The following is a 22,644-nucleotide window of genomic DNA, read 5'->3' as shown; positions in this document are numbered from 1 at the left end:
CTCAAGTCACATAACACCACATGTACAATTTTTGCATCGAACTGATGGTAACTTTAAACTTTATTGTAAGTGATTAAGGTCGTCCCCAACTGTGCAGTGCCGGTGTAGAAAACTGTCCCCAATCAACACGCGTACAAATGATCCGCAGTGGCGACCCTGAACTCATGGGCTAAGCTCAAAGGACAAAAAATCTTCATGAGCTGTTGGGATGGTAAAACATCCTTGTACCTGTGATGTTTGTAAAGCAAGTAGGATTTAAGAATAATCTGCAAATACTAATTTGTGTGTAAACAATATTGTAGGTCAATAGTATGAAATAATAGCTATAATTTAAGTATGAGGAAAAACAACTACTCAGTCTTCAGTGGTTATCAATCAATATTTTTCAATTTGATTAGCCAACAAAAATGCAACTTATATTATAGATTCAAACACAGAAGCATGATGCAGTTTTTTTATGTTCCCACTGGTAATTCTTTGCCTTTTGGCATTAACACTAAAAAAGGCTTAAGCCCTTTGTCTCAAGTGTCTTTTCATAATGGACCATCTACATACAAGCTACAAGACGAAAGCAAGCCAGAAAGTCCAGGGAACTCTTCACTGAGCTCCTTCTAAATTATGAAGAGACATCAGTGTAATGGTAAAAAACCTTTTCTAAAGCCTTAAAAGTTCCCAGGAGCATCAGTGGACCTAATATTTGTGAAACATCAGGCTCTTCTTAGAGTTGGTTTGCTAGACAAAATGAGCAACACAGCTTGTACTTTGAAGAATGACGGTGGTCAGAATTTTACTAAATGCAATCAAATACATATCTATACTAGAAAGAAACTTGCTGTAAAGGGCGCTTGACCCGACACTGGGGCAACATCTGACCACTGACCCACAGCATATAGGCAAGACAATGGCTGTGGCTCAGCCAAATGCCAGACTTTAACCCCATGGAACACCTAATAAGAGGCCTGAAGAAATAAATTTTCATACTATAGTTGGTATTTAAATTGATTATTACAGAGATTATCAGTTAGGTTTAATAGTTGAGAATTGTTTTAATACATTTTTACATTGTAATTATGGGCTACTGATTCCAAACTGATAGGAAATTTCATCTACTTACCCTAAGAAACTAAATGTAGAAAAAAAAAGACAAATAACGTGTTTTATTATTTTATTACAAATGTACAGCTTATGAGTTTCCATTACGATTGACCTTTTTTAAGTCACTGTTGTCTCTACTTTATAGTTTTTACTTCTGTTAAAACATAACTCTTCCATCACCCAACTCCCAAAGTGTACACAGGGACAGTACAGGCCACAGTGCACTGCCAGTGGCTGAAAATTAGTGTTTGTATATGTATAACTCACTGGCTGTAAATTTAACCTTTGTATCTGTAAGAGGCTTGGTCCAACGTATAGGTGTTTAAAGTGTGTGTTTGGAGTTTTAAAGTACATGCTGAATTCTGGACATGATGAAGGTGTGATGATTAAAGTGACATGAACTGTTGGAAGCATTTAACATTCACACTAGAGGCACTCTACATAGTGTCTACTAACTGGGGGAAAGGACTAGGCCATGTGCATTTTAGACCCTCCTCCCACCATTCTGAGATGACTGTAGTGCTAAACCAAAGTGCGCATCAGACCATTGTTAACCCTATCCCTTGTCAAACCCTGGCGTCCTACACCCAGTGTTCTTGTCCTTGACGATCTCTGGAAGAGTGTACGTCATGTAGATCCTACTTCACCCAGCTGGTGGTGAAAATAGTACAGAACCAAACCAGGATCAAGCAAATTACTGTAGGACAACCACACTCACTAAGAATATCTACAAGTACATCAGGTGTCAAAACTAAAGAGCTGCATGAAGATTTGGTGAACAGGTCCCACAGCCTGAAGTTCACTTGGGCCAATGAATAGACATAAATATCTCACAAACATAACCCTAGCATATAGCTTAATTTCAAATATAGCATGAAAATATAGGTTAATATATATGGCTCTAGTCTAAACCATGGGCGCTCACAATCGAAGGGGCAATCTTTTCTATTGGCCCCTGTATATTGTGTGGGTGTATGGAAGTATTTCTCTTGGTTCAGCAGTCAGTATGTCACTGTAGCTCAGCTAGTAAAACAGGAGATGATGAAGTGCAAAGGCATTCAATAATCAAATGATACATTTCAAGAGGCTTTTGGACATGATTTGTTTTGACAGGAGACAGAAAACAATTCAACTTCTCCCCTACAGAGATGTGCAACTCTGTGAGAGACAGAGGAACACTGACAGTCAATCCAAATGAGGACCAGGGGCAAAGTGAATAACAAAATATAAATAAAGTGGACAGAGAAGTGCTGGAGGTGGTCTAGCAGCAATATCTCAAAGTGGTTGAGGTTAACCATGGACTAATTGCTCCTTGTTACAAAGCAATACAAGAAAGAAAACATAGATGTGACTTCTGTCTGAAGGATGAGGTCAATGTTTCAGCTGAGTAAACTTAATGTTCAGAGGTTGGAAACCAGCTAGTAAAGCCACAAACACTTTGCGATATGAGCTGTAGAATAACTGAAGACACAGGTTAGGGTTAATCAAAACTTAAAGAGGACAGTCCTACTCGCAGCTACGAAAGACAGTTTTAGATCCCATCTGCATTCTTAGTTACAGATATGACCCTATTTGTTCGGCACAGTACAACAAGAGTTAAACCTACACCAGGCTAAGTGCGTAAACTTAAAAAAAAAAAAAAAAGTTCAGAGTGCTGTCTCCCACTGAGTTCAGAGACATGAACTAGATGTAACTTCTGTAGCCCGGATCAGCAGGGCGTGACAGAGAATCAATCAGAAAAAAGAATGTGGACTTGATTGTGCTTTGCCACACAGTCTAAAAAATGATAAACAATACATGACAAACTACATCAAGCACTCGTGAGGTGGATAAATCAGTTTCAAATGAACAAATTATCTCAATTGAAATAATTTGATAGAGCATTTCTCACCATATGTACACTCCAGGTTGCTGGATCTGGTGCTTTCCAAAGGTCTACTTAAAGCCCAACTGCAAGACTTCAGTATGCTGTTTCAACTCAGTGTGACTGAACATTTGCTATCTTGCATGCAAATAATGGCTGCTGTGTATTACAAGCACCCAGGAGCACACCTGCCATGTAAGTAACATACTGCTTTAAAGCAACACTGTGGGGTTAATCCTCATACACAAACTAGACCAAATAGTGCACTTGATTTCATCATTCTGCTTGGCACAGTAAAAACTTAACATGGGATTGATTCTGAGATGATTCCACTGGCTCTGATAAATGAGGCAAAATGTCAGATAAATCAAGAACAAAAAAAAGACAGCTGAGGATACATGAAAAGGGCATTTTGATCCAGGTCCTCTCATAATGCACCAAGGGGCCTTCAGTCAGACAGAAAATCAAAAACCAAAAACTCTCTTCCGCAAACAACATCTCCCCTTTGGCAACTGTTGAACCCCTTGGCCACAGGACACATTACAACACAAAGAAAAAACCCTCAGCTGTCACTCAGAAACAGAGTGCGTGAGAAATTTTGAGGGTCATCTCACAGGTTGTATGTTTTTTTGTGTAATGCATGTTTAGTTAAATCTCAGTAAGAGGTTGAGCACACACACACACACACACACACACACACACACACACGTCTCCCACTTCCACTAAATGAGACATTTGAGACAATGAAATAAACAGATAAATCAAGATGACAGTCAGTAAAAATATCAATACAAAAAAAACAATAGGCATGATAACCAATAACAATAAATCATAATTATTCCAGTGTAATTGTTTTGTTTTTGTAAGTCAGTAATGTTTCTCCTAAGAGGTGCAGACAAACTAGTCTGCATTTTCAAAAGAAAAGAAAAACAAAAATAGAGATCGGCAGAAATGAAAACATGCCAGATCATGCTGTGTACCACCAATAACAGGGGGGAGACAGTTGGAGAAAAACAAAAAACCCCTGCAAAAGCAGATCCAGAAGAAACTGTCTTAGAGGCCGGATGGGATGTGAAGTGGGTTTTAGCTAGATGGGTCCCAGTGGGTCCTTCTCTGGAACCACAAGCTCATCCTATCTTGGACGGGATAGAGATAGAGATAGAGATAGAGAGAGAGAGAGATAGAGGCAATGGAGAAAATAAAGGGAGGAACGTCCTGACTCCTTAAAGGATGGAGGGAATGTGATGATGTACAGTATGAAATGGTTCTTCTTTCTAATTCACTCTCTCATACACTTCCACCCTCCTCAATTAGGGTAAACAGGAAGAGGGAGGCATTATGAATGGCAGATCAGAATAAATAAAGTTGTAACATCTCAGGATCCAGTTCACTGTACATCGCCACCAAGTAATCCATGTATGCTTATCATAATTTAAGCGGTTTAATATACACATCTTATTCCAACAGGTTAGTTTGCTTCAGTTTCCATTTTGGATTCTTCCACTTGTCCTCCCCCTACTTTTACTCCAATATTTGTGGAATTTGACTTTTTAAAAATCCTCTGTAGTGTTTCCACTGAACAATCAAGGCTTTGATCTGATTCCATTCCTTCCATACATTTTTCAAATTTCTCTCTAGTGTTTCCTTACTTCACAGCATTCATCTTTCTCAGTCAGTCCCCCTCCCTAGCCATCCCATCTATAGTGTGATCAAGTTATTAGTCTCTCTTTCTCTCCTAGAAGCCCCTCCCATCACTGTTAGCCTACCCATGCACTGATCTGTTCCCTCTCCCTCTTCCCTCTGCATCATATATCCATGCATCTGGTGGTCACTGTTTCTTCTCGCGGGTGGTGATCGTGACCAGTTGTTTGGCAGCCTTTGCAATGTCGTAGGCGCACTGGATGACCTGCTGAGTAAGGAGCTGATAGTCCACTGCAGGGGCCCCAGGCTCTGAGGGTGCTGCCTTACGGCACTCAACTTGCAACCGGGATGCACTGGAAGCCAACAGGCGGAGAGAGCAGTGGACTGCATCTAATGCTGGGCGCTATGGAGAAATGAAGAAAGTCAAACATCAGTTCACATGATGAATGGTGGAGAACACAAACAGAGAGAAGAAGATAGAGTACCCTGATAAATAGTGAAAATGAGACAGAAAGTGTAGAGAAAACGTACTTTAGGGAAGAGTGAGGCCATCTCAGTGACAGCAGCATGGATCTTCTCAGAACATGGAACAAAGCTTTAAAAAAAAAAAAAAAAAGAACATTAGTTATTTTAAGCTTGTGCTTTAAAAAAAAATTAAAAAAAAGATCCTCTAGACTAGTCTTATTAGTTGGGTACATTGAAGCTTCCAATGTGTGCTTATGACATCTAACGTGTTTGGTTCAAGTCAAACTAAACTAAAATTGATGACTGTTTAGTTTAGTCAGTGTGAAAGCTGTCATAGACGGATGACTACACAACCAGGCTGAAGCCAAGCAAAATTTAGTGGTCAGAGAGCATTCTCATGGAACCAATCATATATTCAAAGGTCATGCGTAATTATTTCAGAACCAAAAAGGACAACGTTGACCACAAAGAGTTACTTTATTGGAAGTACTTTCACAGTAAGTTAACAAATGTATAAAAACTAATTTATTTCTTCCTCCAAAATCACTTAAGCTGGTGAGTGCTGTACCTACTCTTCTTATGTGTTGGTGCACTGAAATCAGTTGCAAAGCGAGTTTTTTGCACAGACAAGCTCCAAAAACACTGTTCATTGAACATGCATTTTTCTGTGAAGGGTTAATTATACATTATGCAACCACTTGCAACTCAAGAAAGTAAAGGTAAGTGTCATTATAACACATAGTGAACATGAACAGCAAATATTTGTTTTCTCTGCGTGTGTGTAGCTACATTCCCTGTTCAGCCACCAGCTCACCTGTGTGTTTCACCTTGTAATGTAGCTCACAGAAAAAAAAAGTCTTGCAATGTATGTTTTTCCAATATCATGCAGCCCAAGTCTGAATATAGTATATTCATTCAAATAATTGGTAACCATGGCAACATGTGACATTCAGCATGTGAGTGCAGGGATGTCCACAGTCAAGTCTTTTAAAAGCAGGTAAAGTGCAGTGTGCTGCTTTTTTTATTCTATTCCCTGTACTTTGCAAGCTCAATCAGTTCATAGAAAAGTGAGAAAATGACTCCCTTCAAAATTTCATGTTTTCTTGCTTAGTTTGAGCGTAAAATGCCAGTGTAATCATGAACTGGACCAGATTTAAAAAAACAACAGAATCTATTTTTAACAGCACCAATCCAAGCAACATTAACAAATGCAATCACACTGTGTAGTCGCTAATGATGCTTGATAGACAAGCAAAAGAATTTCAGATAACAAAAAAAGATAGTTCTGGTGCATGATGTTCCTGTGAATCAATGTGTTTTCCAATTATGAGGTTCCAGTTGCACTTGTTAGCAAGAATATAATTAGCAGACAACATTATTCCCAATGTCTCTTATCCATCTTCGATTGTAACTAACCTGTCATGTTTGAATTCCTGAGCAGCCCTCAGCAGCTCCTGGATGTTCTTGGTCACCTGCTCAGTTTTTAGTATGACGTCCTCTGTGCAGGGCAGGGTAGGGTCTGGCTCCCCCACCTCTCCGCCCCCACCTCCTCCCTCCTCAGATTCTCCACGACCTTCCTCCTCACTGCTGCGGCCCATGCTGAACAGAGAAGCACAGGAAACCACATCACTGCCTGGTACTAAAGTAGAGAGCTGGCAGATGACCTTTATCAATTTGAGAATGTATTTAAAGACTTTGACTTCTATTTGTTATGAACTGTTTGGTGAAGAGCGATCTTGGCCTCATCTATATGACCCAAATTTACAGTACTGATTACAGTAGAAAACAGACACTTTAGATGCAAATTACAACACACACACACACACGTATATACAGTGACTTGCAGAAAGTCCGACCTTATTGAGATGTCATATGTTTGTGTGTTGTCATAGTCACTGTCTGTGCCACTGCCATGTTTCTCTGGTTTTGGGACCTGAGGGAGGGAAACACAGCAACATGTTCCATCATTACAGTTAGCTCACACACTCACACACAAAATCTTCCAAGCTATTACTGGTTTCACCTGCAAATCTATTGAACTGGCACTAAATTCAAGCATATGTTCCCATTCTATTTAAAAGAATGATTTGGTCAAATTTGAATTATTCAGGAATTTTTATAGGTTCCACTCAGGAATTAAATGAGGCTGTGTTATCTCACCATGTATCTGCTCATCTCTGTCGATCCAGACAAATGCTGACCTCCATATGTTGCAGGGCCCCCTGTACTACCCTTCCTTACCTGTGAAGAGAGGCGAAGACAAGAGTAGAGAGAGAGAGAGAGAGAGATAGTGACAGTGATGTGGAGAAAGATGTAGATGGAAATGGAAAAAAAGCCAAGAGAAGAAGGAAGAAAAAGGAACAGTTTGGGGACAGAGATAAGAGATGTTTTTATAAAACAGCAGGAAGAAAAAAAAACAAACAAACAAAACCCACACAGGCTAGTGAGAGCAGCACCAGATCAACTCAGAAGTTCACCCTTCATGACTACATCCCTACATCCCCTAGACTTAACACTGTCCACTAAAATACACAGTGACACAGCTACACATTACACAGAGAGTCTAAAATTGACTACACCATTATGTGAACTACCGTTGATCTCGAGTATTAGAATCACAATAAGCAAAAGTGATGCACAATGAGAGTCCTACATTTAAAGACGAAATGGCAACCAATGCAATGACAGACAGAATGCTTACATCCAGAGGATGCACGGCTGCACTGCAGTAAGCAAGGGACAGACAGGTGAAGAAAGACAGACAGAAAGAGAACAGACAAACAGGTAAATTGTTGTGTAAAGAGATGGTGAATTGGACACCAACTTCCTGTCCATGGAGGTGGACAGTAACTGTGAGTGGGTATGTATTTGCATCCTGTATCTTGGCAGATGCTCCTGTCAGCTAAATGCTGCCAACGGCTTTAACTGATGAGCAACTTAAGGGTTGTCAGCCATTTGAGCAGAAAGCAAACCACTGTTTGGAGACAGTAACCCAAAAAAATAAAAAAATAAATAAATAAATAAAAATGCTCTTTTTGTGTATGTGGTCCAAGCATTGCCTGATTAAGCAACTAATGAGCAGAAGAACACTAACTGAGAGAAGAAAAATGTTTGGAAATGTGAAGATCGAAGGGTGCAGAGCATTAGAGGTGCTGCCAGTCCTTTTTACCATCTTTCTCTTCAAGTCACACTTTCCCCATTTAGGTGCTAGAAATTGCAGATTATAATTTTTACACAACCCACTGCTAAACTTTCATGCGTAAACAGGGATTGTGCACAACTGGATCTTTCAAAGAGAAGAATCGGGAACTGAGATGCACAGATAGACAAGATGTCAGAGGGCAAATAGACAGATTAGGATTGGGCTGTCACCCATTAATTAATAAAACAAAACAAAAACAGAGAGCCAATCAGGGCCACCAAAAAAAGGTGGAAGCTAGGTGGGGCCAGGGGAGTTCTAACTTACGCTTGGTGTGTTGAGGGGCTGCAGGCGGGCTGCCAGGGAGTCCAGGACTGGGGGACCATGGACCGTGGGGCTAGGGGCCGCCCCTGGTTCGTACATTGAGAAGGCCTGACGGTCCCTCCGGTGGGGATGGGAGTGGGGGGTGACTGAGGAGGGAACTGAGAGCCCAGGGGGGTCTGCTCCTTGCCCAAACCCACTCATACCTCCTCCGCCTGTTACTCTTTGCATCATGCCCCCTTGCCAATGGGCTCCACACCCTCCACCAGGACCCCCTACCCCATGGCCGGCTGTCCCCCCAGCCTGCTGGCTGCCCCGCAGCGCACTGTTCTCTGTCTGCATCCGAGTGATCTACAGGAGAATAGGAAGGGATGAAAGGATGAAGGGAAGGGACAAGGGAAGGGTGAAGGCGAAGGGAGGGGGTGTCAACGTAATGATCAAAGACAAGCATTCATAATTACAGGTACAGTAAAAAACTCAGACAGGGTTCACATATTAACTCAAATGAATAATGGGGAGGGAGGGAGGTAATGTGCAGTAAAGAAACTTCAATGGGTTACATGTCAAGGCAGGGATCGGGTTTGGGGAAGGGCTGAAAGGCTACATACCAAGTTTTTTTTTTTTTTTGAACAACCATCTAACAATCACCCAATATGACATCATAATCTGTTATTGGCAGCATGTTTTATTCAAACCTTTACTAAAATTAATAAATAAATCAAACATGAATAAATGGATCACATGTGCCAACATAGAAAGCCACTAATGATAACACTGTGCTAATGATGACAATTTACAAGAATGCACATGAAGTGACAAGGAACAGCAGATGAGCATTATTGAAAATAAACTAAAACTGACAACTGAGAATAGATATTTGTAGCATGCTCAATCCATATGACAATGAGATCTGCTTTAATTTCTAGACAACACTGAAGTGCTGTGAACCACATTAAACACCGTCTTCAGAAATAAACATCAGTTTCAGATATTAAAGAATTCACTTGTCTCTCCACTCGTCCTATCCTCCTTTTGTCTGAGTGTATTGATCCTAATTGCTTTGTTACTTTTGTCTTGGATAATTTCAACAAATGATCCAAACCTGACTTTGGATTCCAGCATTGCCAGTTTACCTCCCCTGACTATCCTTTTCATACGCCCTCCATACTCCATACCTCCTTCTGGAGCCTCCGGAGTTCCTCGCTTAGGTTATTGTTGACCTTCATCAGCTGCTGAACCTTGGCTTCTGAGGAAGCCAGAGCCTTCTTCACCTCCAGGTACTCCTGCAGGGTGATGGGACCATCTGACAGGTCTGACGAGTCCATACTCTGAATTGACAGGACATAACAGCAGGTTGACCATCGGGTAAAAAGATAAACAAACAAACAAAAAAAAAACACAAAAAAAACAACAAAAAACAAACAGATGGAATGTGAAGCACAAGCAAAGTGTGGAAACTGTCAGCACAATAATTTTGAAAAAGGTAATCTAGGATACGAACTCCATTGCTCTGGTGTTCTCATAAGTACACTGTATCTATAGTATTGAGTTTTCACCAAGAGGTAAAAGAGGATTTGTAGTTGAAATAACTGCTTTCTAGCTGGGAAAAAAGGGCTTACTTGTGTATGAGTGGCTACAGACTGCAGTGTATTAGAGTGCAGTTGAGCTCACACATATAAACAGTAGCGCTTTAGTTCTTGCTCTCCATGTACTCTCCACCCCCACTTCCTGTGACCCTGGAGCTTGAAGAGAGTCCTATACCACTCCCTAAAACTGAATCATCTTTCATACAATATTCTTCAAAGCTCTTTGTTTATAATTACTCCACCTCCTACTGTTTCATAGAACCACCAAATTCCACAACTTCATACAATACTCGACACCGTATACAACTGAACACAGTTCCAATTGATACCACACCATGGTAACGCGGTTTTGCCCACTAAGCTAAAAAAGTCCACAGGATTAGAAGATATCTACTGGTTTAGCTGTTTTTTTTCACTTTTTCCACTCTTCCTCTGTCTCCTCTTCCCCCCACCCAACACACACACACACACACACACACAGCAATGATGTCACTCAGAAGAAATGTGGCAGTCATGACAGTAGTAAGTCACTGCAAAGCATGCTGGGACAAGCAGTCCTAGAGAAAACCACTATTAGCTTTTTGAAAGATGAGCATGTGGTGAGGTCTAAAATCATTGTGCATTGAAATACTATACCTTTGCACGGTTGCTGCGTTGTGTGTTGTTGTTGTTCTGGGTAGTCAGCTCACTGTCTGTGTCTTCATCAGAAGCTACACTGTCATAATCGTGCTGATCATCATCAATCCCAAGGTCCAATGGGTCTGAGAAAGGGAAGGTTTAGGTCTTACAGTTCTTTCATTTTTAAGTATATGAGAACTTCTCTGGTGGATGCTCAATCTTACTTTTCCAACTTATTACAACTGGATTCTACATATTGGTTACATATAAGAACAAATCAAATTATTCTGAGAATGCAGGACACAGAGAATGTAAGTTAATGTAACAAACTAACCTGTTCCTATTTTTATATCAAGTTATACAATAATTCTATTCTTTAAAAAGCTTTATAAATGTTTGTCCTTTGTCCAATTCTACCTTTTCTGTTCTCCCAGTCACTCACCAGTAGGGCTGCTGAGACCTTTTCCCTGCTGTCTCCTTTTAGCGTCACTCAGAATGTCGATGATGAGGGTGGCAAACTCCCGTGCATTAAAACGGGCCAGCTTCTGACGGCCCTGCGAGAGGTAGGGCCAGAAAAGACCAAGTAAAGACTTTAGAGTTTATAATGCACTACACATGCACTAACAACACAGCCTGAAATTTAGTGAAAAGTTCACCAAGTTCTATCTTGAGTAGTGCAGCATACAAAAACAATCCATCCCACATCCACTGTCTGTATGACTTCTGTGGTCAACTACTAAGTGCTGTGGAAAAACACAGTCATACTCAACACTTGCAACACACACAAATTCACAAAAGTACACACCATCATAAGAGTGCTCACACATTCACAAACTCGGGTAATGAAACATAAACCTGTCAATTACATTGGTGTGCAAGCATCCATATAAAACAATAAAAAGGTCACTTTCCACTCAAGTGCTAAACTAAAGCAATTACATTTCAAAACACAGTACCGTAATCAAGTAAAAATGTAGAGAAAAGGAAAACTTATTTTTTTTTTTTTTAAGTGATATGCCCAATCAGGTCACACCAAATGTAAGTATGCAATTGCACATAAGCTTGTTTTCAAACTCAATGTTTACACCAATGAGACACACAGATTAAGAGAAACTATGTGAGAGGACATGTGGGATTTCTCTCTCTCATGCAGAGTGAGGAAAAGAAGCGAGCTATACGGAGAAACACAGCTGCATTACATGTTTTCTTTCTCACTGCTAAAGAACATCCCTTGTCAATTTGACACTCATTCTCAGCTCCCACTTCCTAACACACAGGGTCATAAAATATCCCTAGGCTCAAATGTTTCCTTTTTGGCTTGAAAGTTCTTTCCCATCAGTTTTTTCTTTTTCTTAGTTTTGTCATCGTCCTCAGGTTGAAAGCATCGTAAAATTATCTGTGTATGTATACTGTATACATATATTGCAGCCTATACAAATGTTTACCAGTACAGGCATGCCACCTGGGATTATTTATAGTGTTTATATGAGTGTGCATATGTTTACCTGGTTGCGCGTAGCAGAGTATTCAGGATTGACTGGCAAGAAGGGAACTGCACTGCGTTCTGTTACCAGAGTGCTGTGGTTCTGGGTTGTAAGCCACACTGGAGAGAAAAACCAAGAAGCAAAAAAAGTAACTGTGTGTATTTAACTCACAAGGTTGTCTTGGCTGGAACATAGGCAAACACCCAGTCCATCCACCCTCATATACACACAGAAATAACATACATTAACAAAGATCCTAAAACTGCATTCTAGCTCCCATTGTGCACAGCCATATCCTGAGCCCTCCAATGGGTTTATGTGTGTATTTTCTTGCCACTTACCTGTTTTGCTTATGTCAGAAAGCTACTGCTACTGAAGGAAAGGGAGAGAAGAAAGAGGAAAAAAAGAGAAGCAAAAGAGCAAGGAGAGGAGGAGGAGAGACTTAAGAATTTCTGAGGGACTTCCTAGCTTCGTCTCTCCTCCACCCTCTCTCTCACTCACTCCATTTGGCCTTCCTCTAACAGCCATTTTCCTTTTCTCCTCATGCTGTCCTTCAAACTGACTGCATGACCCTCTCAACATCCACTTTCCCTGTAAAATTCTTTATTCCCCTTTTATTTTGTAGGTGTTTTGACTCCTTTTAACATCTAGATTCCTTATGTCAAAACATCAGCTAATGTCAAGGGAGGATGTAAGGCTCACCTGCATCATTTTCCCTGCGATCCACCTCATCATAGACATCCATCGCTAGCTCCTCAAACAGTCGATTATTGAGCTGTCACATACACAAACAAATGAACCCCAGATATATTAAAAGGAGTATTCATACATGCTTAATGAGTCAAACAGTTTGAAAAACAAGAGACACAGTATAGGAACACAACATGAAAAATGATGTGCAGTCTGGGCTGAATTTACTTATATCTTTATAAAAACGTCAGTGTCATGTTTGTGACTGAAGACCTTAAATGTTGATAACTAACTATCAGATCTCAGCTATTGAATCAGTAAGGTTTTTGTGAAGGTAGAAAGATGGTAAAGAGAAACTCTGCCTTTATGTCCACCTATTACCAAGCAAGTTTTTAAATGACTTTAAAGAATACAATAAAAACTGTTACAAATCAATGAGAAACAAATTTGCAAGTGTACAATAACCCATATGTTTAATATCATAACTCAGCCCAACTCACCGCTTGGAGCTTCTTCTTGGCTGCCTTGGCCAGTTCAGAGAGGTCCAGACTAAAAAACACAGATGGAGGTGGTGAGCAAGGCATCCGGACATGAAGGGGGAGGGTGGATAGAAGTTGTAGAGATGGTGAGAGAAAGGGGTGAGGTGCGTTTTGATGAAAAAAAAAAAAAAAAAAAAAAAGGGAAAATAAGTGGGTGAAATAAGTTGGGTTTTAGATTGAAAGGGCTTGATGCAATTGTGATCACTTTTTGGAGCCACATTAACATGAGAAACAGTGCATCCGTGGAAGTTCCTGCTATGGCTAAAAACTACAAGATATGATAATTCCTATTATTTTACTTTTTTAGTCTATAATTAGACTTTAAATAAACAGATTCGAAGCAACAGCATTTAAAATGTTTTACTCACTGGGTATTTTCTTTGTGTAATCATGTTTACTAAGGATATATGCAAACTACAACTTTAACATTTCAAAAATGTTGAGCCTTCAGAAACTATTGCCAACAACCCTCTGAACTGACTGCTCATCTCTGTTTTCTAGCGATAACAGTTCACAGTGAGAGGTTGTTTTGGTATAAAACAGGGAAATCTACAAAAGATAGGAGAGCAGTGAGATGAAACTGAAATCAATGAAGAAATTCTGTGTGAAAAGGACAAGGAAAGTGAAGATACCTCTGTGTCGGGCACTTAGGACGAGCTCTGGCTCCATCAAGCGCAGCGAAAGGGAGAGAACAGAAAACGAGTGAGAAAAGGAAGAAACAGAAAGAATGGTAGAGAAGCCACATCAAAACAAGCTTTAATTGTTATTATTAAGAGAAACCATCCACCAGAAAAGTACAGGTAGAGTTAAGTGGAGTTAGATGACAGCTCAGAGTAAGACCCACTAAGTGTGCCTACAGCTAGACATGCAACTATATTTCTTTGAACAGCATATTTGACTCAGATTTGAAAAATTCAGTTTCAATCAAATATTTAAAGGAATGCTGACTTTTATTTGGTATAGAGACTACGCACATTTGGACCCAAACGAACCTGCATTTTGGGATAATTAAACTAAGTACATCTCAAGTATCAAAATCACTGATGTTGCCTATAAAAGCTCAGAGTGGCATATACTAACAGCCAGCTTTGAGAGTGCTGCCAAAAATCCTATTTATGCTTTGCTAGGTAGGGGGAGTTACATTATAGTGCCACCCTGTGGCCAGATTAGTAAACTACATCCGTATCAATTAATTCATGCCAGAGAGAAAGAGTGAAAAGGAGGAGTCATTAAAGTAAGGCAAGTTAGGCAGCTGCAGCTATACAAACAGTTTCTTTGTGCAATCAAACCACAACCCACATGCACCAACATTGTGTTGACCAGCATATCACAAAACAATAATCTCATGATTCATACCTGTCTGCCATTTGAGGAATGATATAATGACCATTCTTGTGATCTGAGGGAGAGGAGAGAAGAACTGAAATAAAAAAGGTACAAAAGAATGTCACAGAAATTAAGTGTTAAGTTTAATGAAGGGTTACCTGGACGCCGTCCACACAGATAAAAAGCTAGCCTGTCCGTCAGTTCATACTGACACTCTACCAGTCGCTCTGCTAGCTCTATGTGACCTGCCTGCCTAGAAGACAAACAAATGATTTACTTTCTTGAAAACGTTATACTATTCTCTCTTACTAGATATAGGATTTGAATGCTTCTCTTAATTGTGAAGTGTGTTTCCATTGTCTTGTACCTAGCATAGTCCATAGGTGTGCGTCCATTGATGTCAGGTGCTCCAGGGTCTGCACCATACACCACTAATAGCTCAGCCTGTAAGATCTGACCTGCCTTGGCTGCAACATGAAGCGGAGTAGTGCCTTTTTCCTGTAAGGTCCGGTATACACACAGTCAGAAAAAGAGGCCTGGCATAATGACATTAACTGAAGAGCACAGCTAAATGGAGTGAGTCAACCAGTGTATTTTTTTTCTGACCGGGTGGAAGAAGTTGGCCTGAGCACCGAGGGAAAGGAGGCGAAGACAAGTCTCTAAACTCCCCGTCCGCACACTGGAGTGAAGTTGCTAATAAAGAAGAGGCACAGAGGAGAAACAGAGAGACAGCGGTGGAAAGGTTAAACATTATGGCGAAACAGAAACAGGCAGAATTCTCTTATTAGCCTGGTGGATCTCAGCAGCATTAGACATCATCATTACATCCTGCTGTGTCATTCGTATCACACACACACACTCTATAAATGAAACATCCTTTGTGCTTACACATGCTGGTCTACAGTATGGCTGTGATCGCGTGGCTAATTAACCTAAACTCAAAGTCTTACCCAAGTGCTGAGAAAAACAGAGCACTTACCTTACTGAGGTCCTTGGTGGTGACGCCATCATCATCGCGGCAGGGCAGCTTGTGCACAAAGGCAAGCATCTGGTATTTGGCTCTAATGAACTCTGACTTAGTAGGACTAGACAGGAAATGAAGGCAAGGGCATTATCAAAAGCAAAACGTGCTATAGTGATAGTATAGTATAGTTCATGTCAATCTATCACTTAAATTATGGTTTATACATTATAAACAGGCCCTGGTAAGACTTGAAACCTGTCACCAGGTAAACTATGCAGTCCTGAAATGTGCCTACTGAGATAAACAAAGTAAAGATACATATATAGTGTGTCATACCTGTCCATTCAGAAACTAAAGACTTCAAAGATGTCATTTCATTTTTTATTTGAGTACACAAGAACAATTCCTCTTCCATTTTCCCAAATAAACACTATAATGAAAAATGACATGAAATTATATGAAAATGCATCAACTGTGATTTGTATATATGGGAACTCTCTATCGATAGTGGAGGCAGATGATCTCCAGGATGAGCCAGAATTGATGCGTTTGGTCTGAACTGTTTCTTTCTTTAAAAAGAAAGGTCCAATTCTTGACCTCATGACATTCCCTTAGCCAATAGCCATATTTCAAATCAAGCAGCCGAACATGAGTCATTAGGATTATGATCCAAGGCAAAGAGAAAATGGTTTTGAGGAAACAGCAACAGGTTGTCACAACTGAAAACAGTAGTGGTGGTGTCTTTTAAACATTTTAGGGAGCAGACTTACTGGACTTTGTCCTGGGGATTAGGTTTCCTGCGACCGCTCTGCACCTGAGCAGGGTCCAGGAGGCTGTGTTCCCATATAGAGTTCGCCCCATTACTGGCCAAGGTCTGAACCATCTGAAACACACATAAATCAATCAGGAATGGTTCTCCACCTGGTAAAGCATATTTTATTAATTAATAGCAAATCACTAATACAAATCTGTTCGTTTTAATATTTAGTGTATGAAATGTTTATAGACCCACCCCCCAAAAAAACTCTACCCTTAATACATTCCCTCTTAATTACAAGATGAAAAACAAGCACAACAAGGCTTCTCAATCTGTATTTCTGACAGGCTTACATACTATAAACAGAGTATGACAAATCTAAATATGTCACAGCATTAAGACCACTTGGTGTTTTTTTGTTGTGGAAAGCAGAGGTCGGCTTAGGAAAAATGTATTCCTGGCTATGATCAACAGGTGTCAGAACACACAGCTTAGCTTGTTAAATGGGGTGGTGTATACTGACCCCCATCCTACACAACTTTGAAAGTATCAAGTAATGTTAATGTTGAGGAAAAAGAGCACTAGTCCTTCTATGGTAAAATTCAGGGCTTCATTTCATTGTTTCATTTTTATTTGCATTTTTACTCACTCTTTATGTCTTACCTGCAGTAATGCAGGAGGCCATCCGCTGTGCCTCAGGTGCTTCACTATAGAGATATGGCGTCCTAAGCTGCGATGGACTGAACAGCATTCGTCACAGATCAGGACCCCTCGGTTTATACTGGTCCAGCCCGGGTCTGACAAACAGATGGATGGCATTACATAGTTTCTAAATATTTCTATATGTTGTATATTAGATGTTTTAAAAAAATCTTAATTACTTCACAATAACATTCATTTTAATTCAGGTTAACAGTCTCATCTATCATACAAAAATTCGCTCAATACCCAGCAGTGTTGTAATGAGTGGGGTCTAAATTATAGTTTACCAAAACAAGACTATGGTGCCTTCTTACTCCAGACAGTCCTGATTTGCACAGACATTGTACACGGTCAAGTCAAATGTTAGTACTTTTGTCTCAGTTGCTAACCTTAAATACGTGTTTAATGGAATGTGCAGTTGTGTATGCACAAAGAGCAACAAGCATAAAGATGAGCATCAGCGTGCCAATTATCCTCTGTCACAAAGACCCCAACTGGCTTCTTAAGTCTTAAGATTCACAAAATGATGTGCATTTGAACAGTTCAATGCACATTAAAAGCCAGCTTGCACTTTACAGAGTAAACATTAAATTGATGACCCAAATTTCAGTCCTAAAAAAAATTATGTTGTAATTAATGGAATTTCTGAACTAAATGTTGCATTAAAGTAAGGAATGGGCAATTAAAACAAACTGATCTTTGCAACAATATTAGTGACTTTTTTTTTACTTTTTAGTTAAAAGTAGAATATCAATATTTACTCAGTCCCAGTACAATTATACAGAGAGTTGCTTGGTCTATAGTTAGAAAATCATATGTAGCAACACTAAATACCCAACTAAAAGTGGATAATACCACACCGTATATTACATATACTGGGTTGTACTAAAATCCCTTCAGTCAAGCAAACTCCAAATTGCAACTTGCTAATGAATTAATGTATGCACAGACACCAGCTTTGTTACAAGTGCCTACTAAAAGAGAGTTCACCTATAACCATTATATAGACCCAGTGTCTTCAGTGTTGTAGGCAGGCAGGGCTAAGAGGTGAGAAGGGGAGGTGAACCAGCTAAGGCCAATGACTAGTGACAGCAGCAGACAAGTCTGGGTCATGTCTTTGCCTTCAGGATCGTGATGTGATGAGAAATTCACAACTAATAGGAGGTACACAGTTGCATGTACATAACGCCTACAAAACACACACTCTCTGCTTTAGTCACTCACAGGCTTGGATAAAACTGTCTGGGCTTATAGTATTAATGGAGCTAAAATCATGCATCATCAGATGAACTGGCATGGTAAGGTTTTTTTTGCTTGCAGAAAAAGTAGCAACAAATGCAAAATGCTTTTGATACCAACCATAGCCCAGTTTAGAGCAGAAGCCCAAAGGCTTAAAAGACTGACTGCAACAATTTAATTCTTTAATCTGGATAATAAATATAAAAACTCCCACAGGCTATGGTATCTGCTTGGCTCACTGGATCAATATGAGGGTACACCATTAAGCTATTAGACCTGGAAAGACTATTGGCCAAATCTACAGCATATCATAATTTAGCCTAAAGAGGCCCCAACTCATCAATATGCCATTGACATTTATTTTTAAAACCGCCACTTGCCGACAAAAACATGGATTACAAGCATTATTTATGGCAAACGACAACGTTAAAAGTCTGTAAAACTCTTGCAGAAATTAACACACAGAAAACTCAATAGTTGATCAATCAGTTTTTTTCCACTGAAACTTAACAGGTTCAATCGTATTTCACACTAGGAGTCTCACAGTTCTGAATAAATATTTCATTTTCCAGGAGAAACACATGGATGCAGCTGGAGACCAAGTTGACGTTAACTTATGCAGCCTTCCTTTGTCCTTCTTTTAAACTAAACAAACACTGGCCACAGCATCCACAGCATAACGTGACAACACAATGTACAGATACAACCCCGCAGACTGAGTTTCAGTTTCTTATACAACTGCATCTGTTTACAATCATGACATGATTCATTGTTGCTATAAACCATGCAGATTACAGTGACATGACATGACATGTTGTGGCTGAGAGGAGAATGTTGTCCAAACTCCTCTCAATCCTGGACAATCCCTCCCACCCACTCCACTGCGTGCCGGCTGCACAGAGGAGCACTTTCAGCCAGAGACTGATCACAGTCAAGTGCTCCACAGAACGCCACAGGAGATCCTTTCTCCCAGAGGCCATTAAACTGTTCAACTCATCCCCCTTCTGTAAAAAGGAGGGGGATTAAATGGTCAAAAAGTATTGTTTTTATTTCATTTATTATTTTTATTTATGTTTACTGCTCTAGCTGGCATTTTCTCTGACTTGTTGATCAGTAGTTTGTACATGTTGTTTAATGTCTTGGTGGAAGTTTTTTCCTTTCCTTTCTACTTTTCTGGGAATAAAACTCTTCCTTTGTAGACAAAGGATCAAGTTATCCCCTAGTACGAGACAAAGTATTGTAGTAGGGAGCAGGCCTGTCACCAGTGGCTAGGTCAGCTTTTTTCCCCTAACACAGTGTGTGTACACATGCCAGAGATGAGGGGTTACGTGCAGAGAATTGACCATAGAAGAAGTATTTGGTCAACAACAGCAGCAACAGGTATAATGGCACAAACGATTGTGTCTACGAAAAACCAAGTGCCTTTGTGGTGACTGTGGTGCAGGAAGGTAGAGCGGTTGTCCACCAATCTCGCAGTTGTTGGTTCAATCAAACATTTCGAAGTGTCCTTGAGCAAGACACTGAAACCCAACTTAGTTGCTCCCGGTGAGCGCTGGCCAGCTGCATAGCAGCTCCCCCATCAGTGTATGAGAGTGTGTGTGTGACTGAGTGCGAATGGGTGATTAAGAAGCAGTGTAAAGCGCTTTGAGGGCCAATAGGCTGCTATAGAAGTGCAGACCATTCACTTACAATAAAACACACATCTTTCACTTTTCCCTAACAATATCGAATTTTCAGACATGGCACAGTAATCATACTGCAAGTTAGTGTTGGTCAGCTTAAGTCATGGCACGATGACAAACAAACACATGCTGAACTAGTAGCAAGGAATATATAGAGATCATAAATTAGTAGCAAGATGTAGCCAGCACACTTCTCAACAGCAGTGGGGCCCTAAAGCTCACAGACGCACACGCAGCTGTTGTAACACGAATGAACGTTAACAACACAAAAACACACTTCTAACTGCACTAAGTCATGTGAGACTACAGAAAATGCAAAGCAGAGTGAAGCCAGGGAATACTGCGATTATTTGTAATTGTTACTTTTATTATTTAGAAATTTAACGTCCCTTTCCGAAAAACTAATTGTGAAAATTGAAGCAGGACTAATTTAAAAAATATGAACGTATCTGACAGGTGGAGTCAGATTATGCTAACGTTACTTCTTTTTGACCTGATGATTCAGGCTTAAAGATTCCACCCAAGTTACATCTGCAAACTAAGACCGTGTGGACTAAAATGCTGGAAACGCGTGCTATACATGTAGATATACATGTAGCTCAAGTAAAGTTTGTGTTTCAACAATGTGAGAATTATCAAAAACTAATGTCCAACACTGTTCAACGACTGGCTGCCAGCTGACGCGTTAATGTTAGCTGCATCAGCTAGCAGTAAGTTGCCGTTTAGCAAAAGTTAGCCAACGTCGCAGCTAAGCTAGTAACGTTAGCCAGGTACACAGTCTAAAAAACGCCTTAGGCTGTGCAACCAATAATGCGGTTTCTTTAAAATATAGGGATGGGGTGGTACGCTAGTTAATTGAGTGCAAGATAAATGACTAAAAATAGCCAGAACTACAATGAATTAAAATCCCAAGCTTGTTAGCCGGGCTAAGCTAATGTGTTAAGAAGTCCGTCCCGGTCCCGAAAAATCAAAACAAACGTCTCTTCAAGTATGAAGGCGAAGTGAATCCGACACCCGCATCTTCCACTGCAGCAAACAGCCTGGTTGGCTCCATTTATGATTTCGGCCAAATAAATAAAACGCTTCCACATCACGCTGCTTAATGGAGTACATTAACATTGGGCAGCTATTAGCAAGGGATATTTCCCGTTGTGACAACACGCCTATTTTCACTGTTTATTTTGGGCCTAAGCGCCGCTTGGAAGGCCCTGCCATTTTCCTGCTCTGCGGACCCGCTGACAGCGACTGCAGCCTCTGCCTTGCTGTCCCACCATCCTGGCGTATTGTTCCAGCACAGTGGTCTAATTTTATTTCTTTTCCCCCTCCTTACCTGGCGCACTGCAGTCGGCGCACACTTCTGTCCGTTGAAGCTTTCTCGACATCGCGAAAGCGGCTGGATTCTAGAGGTGGATGTTGGCGATGATGCGGCGGTTCACCCTTTCCCCCCGAGCTTCAGACCGACGTTTGCCGTCAAACGATGCGGCCCCTGAATCCCCGGAAACCGGGTGGTGTGATCGGCTTTCCCGGCCAGCTGACAGTTGAATTTCCCGTTTATTCTTGCGGTATCTTCGCCCACATTTGCTGCTGCGCCCCAAGTCTAGAGCCAAATTAGAGAAGCATCATTATTCTGGACCTCTGTGTATCCCCTCATATCGCAATATTTACTAATTATGTAGGGTGCATTGCCGGCAAGTCACCGAGAGACGGCAGCTCTTTACCTGTCAGGTTCCGTACACACACCCAACATCCTGCAGCCTACCTACGGGGAGCAGGGAGGGGTGAGGGGGCAGAAATAGACAAGAAGCCCTCTGCGAAACAAGACTCGTAATAAGACGTGAGGGCACGCGCACATATTGTTAATTGTTTATTTAACTCCATTGTAACATACGTTCATATTCTACACATTGTTATTTTTTTTGGCGGTTTTAATTGACTAGTTTAGTTTACATTGAGACATCTGCGCTCCAGTGTCCTGCACACAGACAACATAGTGAACTTTGATTGAGAAAATGTTGTTACAGAGGTTCGCCACAAGAGGGAGATCCACCTTTCGCGAACGTTTCTGTCAGGAGTGTGCAGGCAGCGCCAACAGCTGTCGCATGAATAGAAACGTGCTAACGTCATGCACTGCTTTGCCAGTGTATTTTTGCTGGTATCAATTACGGGATACACGTGTCATAAAAAGCAGAGGGTTTATAAATGAAGTGGGAAAGTTGGCCGTTTGCTCCCATTCAGTGTTTGTTGGCATGAGTTAGTTGTTAGCCGTGATAGCGCAGCAGCTAAGCTAACTTGGCCATTAGTTTTTGAACCTGTACATTTAATTGGGATGGGCCTGATTTGCCTTGCATGTAACCTTAGAGATGTCAGGCAGGAGGACTGATGTTGCACTAGTGTTGTACAGTTTGATTTTTTGTGCCAAAATGAATTGTTTTGCTACTGGTATATGCTAAATATGTAAAGTCTAACAACAGTGAACTGCTTGTCTGGCTATTTTTTGCAGCTTTGTTAGTTAAAGAAAGAACCAACAACAAC

The 22,644-nt window shown here is 40.6% G+C and overlaps 1 protein-coding gene across 5 annotated transcripts; it reads right to left on the bottom strand.

Annotated features, from left to right (window-relative positions):
* Positions 1–1,150: 1,150 nt before the first annotated feature.
* On the bottom strand, positions 1,151–21,919 carry git1 (G protein-coupled receptor kinase interacting ArfGAP 1). 5 transcript variants are annotated; one of them, XM_067508766.1, is made up of 22 exons: positions 21,831–21,919; positions 21,443–21,709; positions 17,153–17,286; positions 16,503–16,615; positions 15,748–15,853; positions 15,375–15,461; positions 15,136–15,266; positions 14,927–15,021; positions 14,799–14,841; positions 14,075–14,101; positions 13,404–13,452; positions 12,916–12,988; positions 12,235–12,332; positions 11,172–11,283; positions 10,748–10,872; positions 9,701–9,853; positions 8,532–8,876; positions 7,226–7,306; positions 6,922–6,998; positions 6,482–6,664; positions 5,132–5,195; positions 1,151–5,003 (listed from the first exon to the last, which is right to left on the bottom strand). In XM_067508766.1, exons 2-22 carry the CDS (start codon positions 21,492–21,494, stop codon positions 4,788–4,790), a joined length of 2,364 nt encoding a protein of 787 aa, XP_067364867.1. In that variant the 5' UTR covers positions 21,495–21,709; positions 21,831–21,919; the 3' UTR covers positions 1,151–4,787. The 5 variants fall into 5 exon arrangements, with proteins under 5 accessions (XP_067364867.1, XP_067364869.1, XP_067364871.1 ...); XM_067508768.1 differs by lacking the exons at positions 21,443–21,709; positions 21,831–21,919 and adding an exon at positions 17,479–19,297; XM_067508770.1 differs by lacking the exons at positions 8,532–8,876; positions 21,831–21,919 and having other exon boundaries at positions 21,443–21,816.
* Between the last annotated feature and the right edge of the window lie 725 nt (positions 21,920–22,644).

The sequence above is a fragment of the Channa argus genome, chromosome 6 (genome assembly GCF_033026475.1).
Source record: "Channa argus isolate prfri chromosome 6, Channa argus male v1.0, whole genome shotgun sequence".
Classification (NCBI taxonomy): domain Eukaryota; kingdom Metazoa; phylum Chordata; class Actinopteri; order Anabantiformes; family Channidae; genus Channa; species Channa argus.
This window is presented reverse-complemented; position numbering and strand designations above follow the sequence as displayed.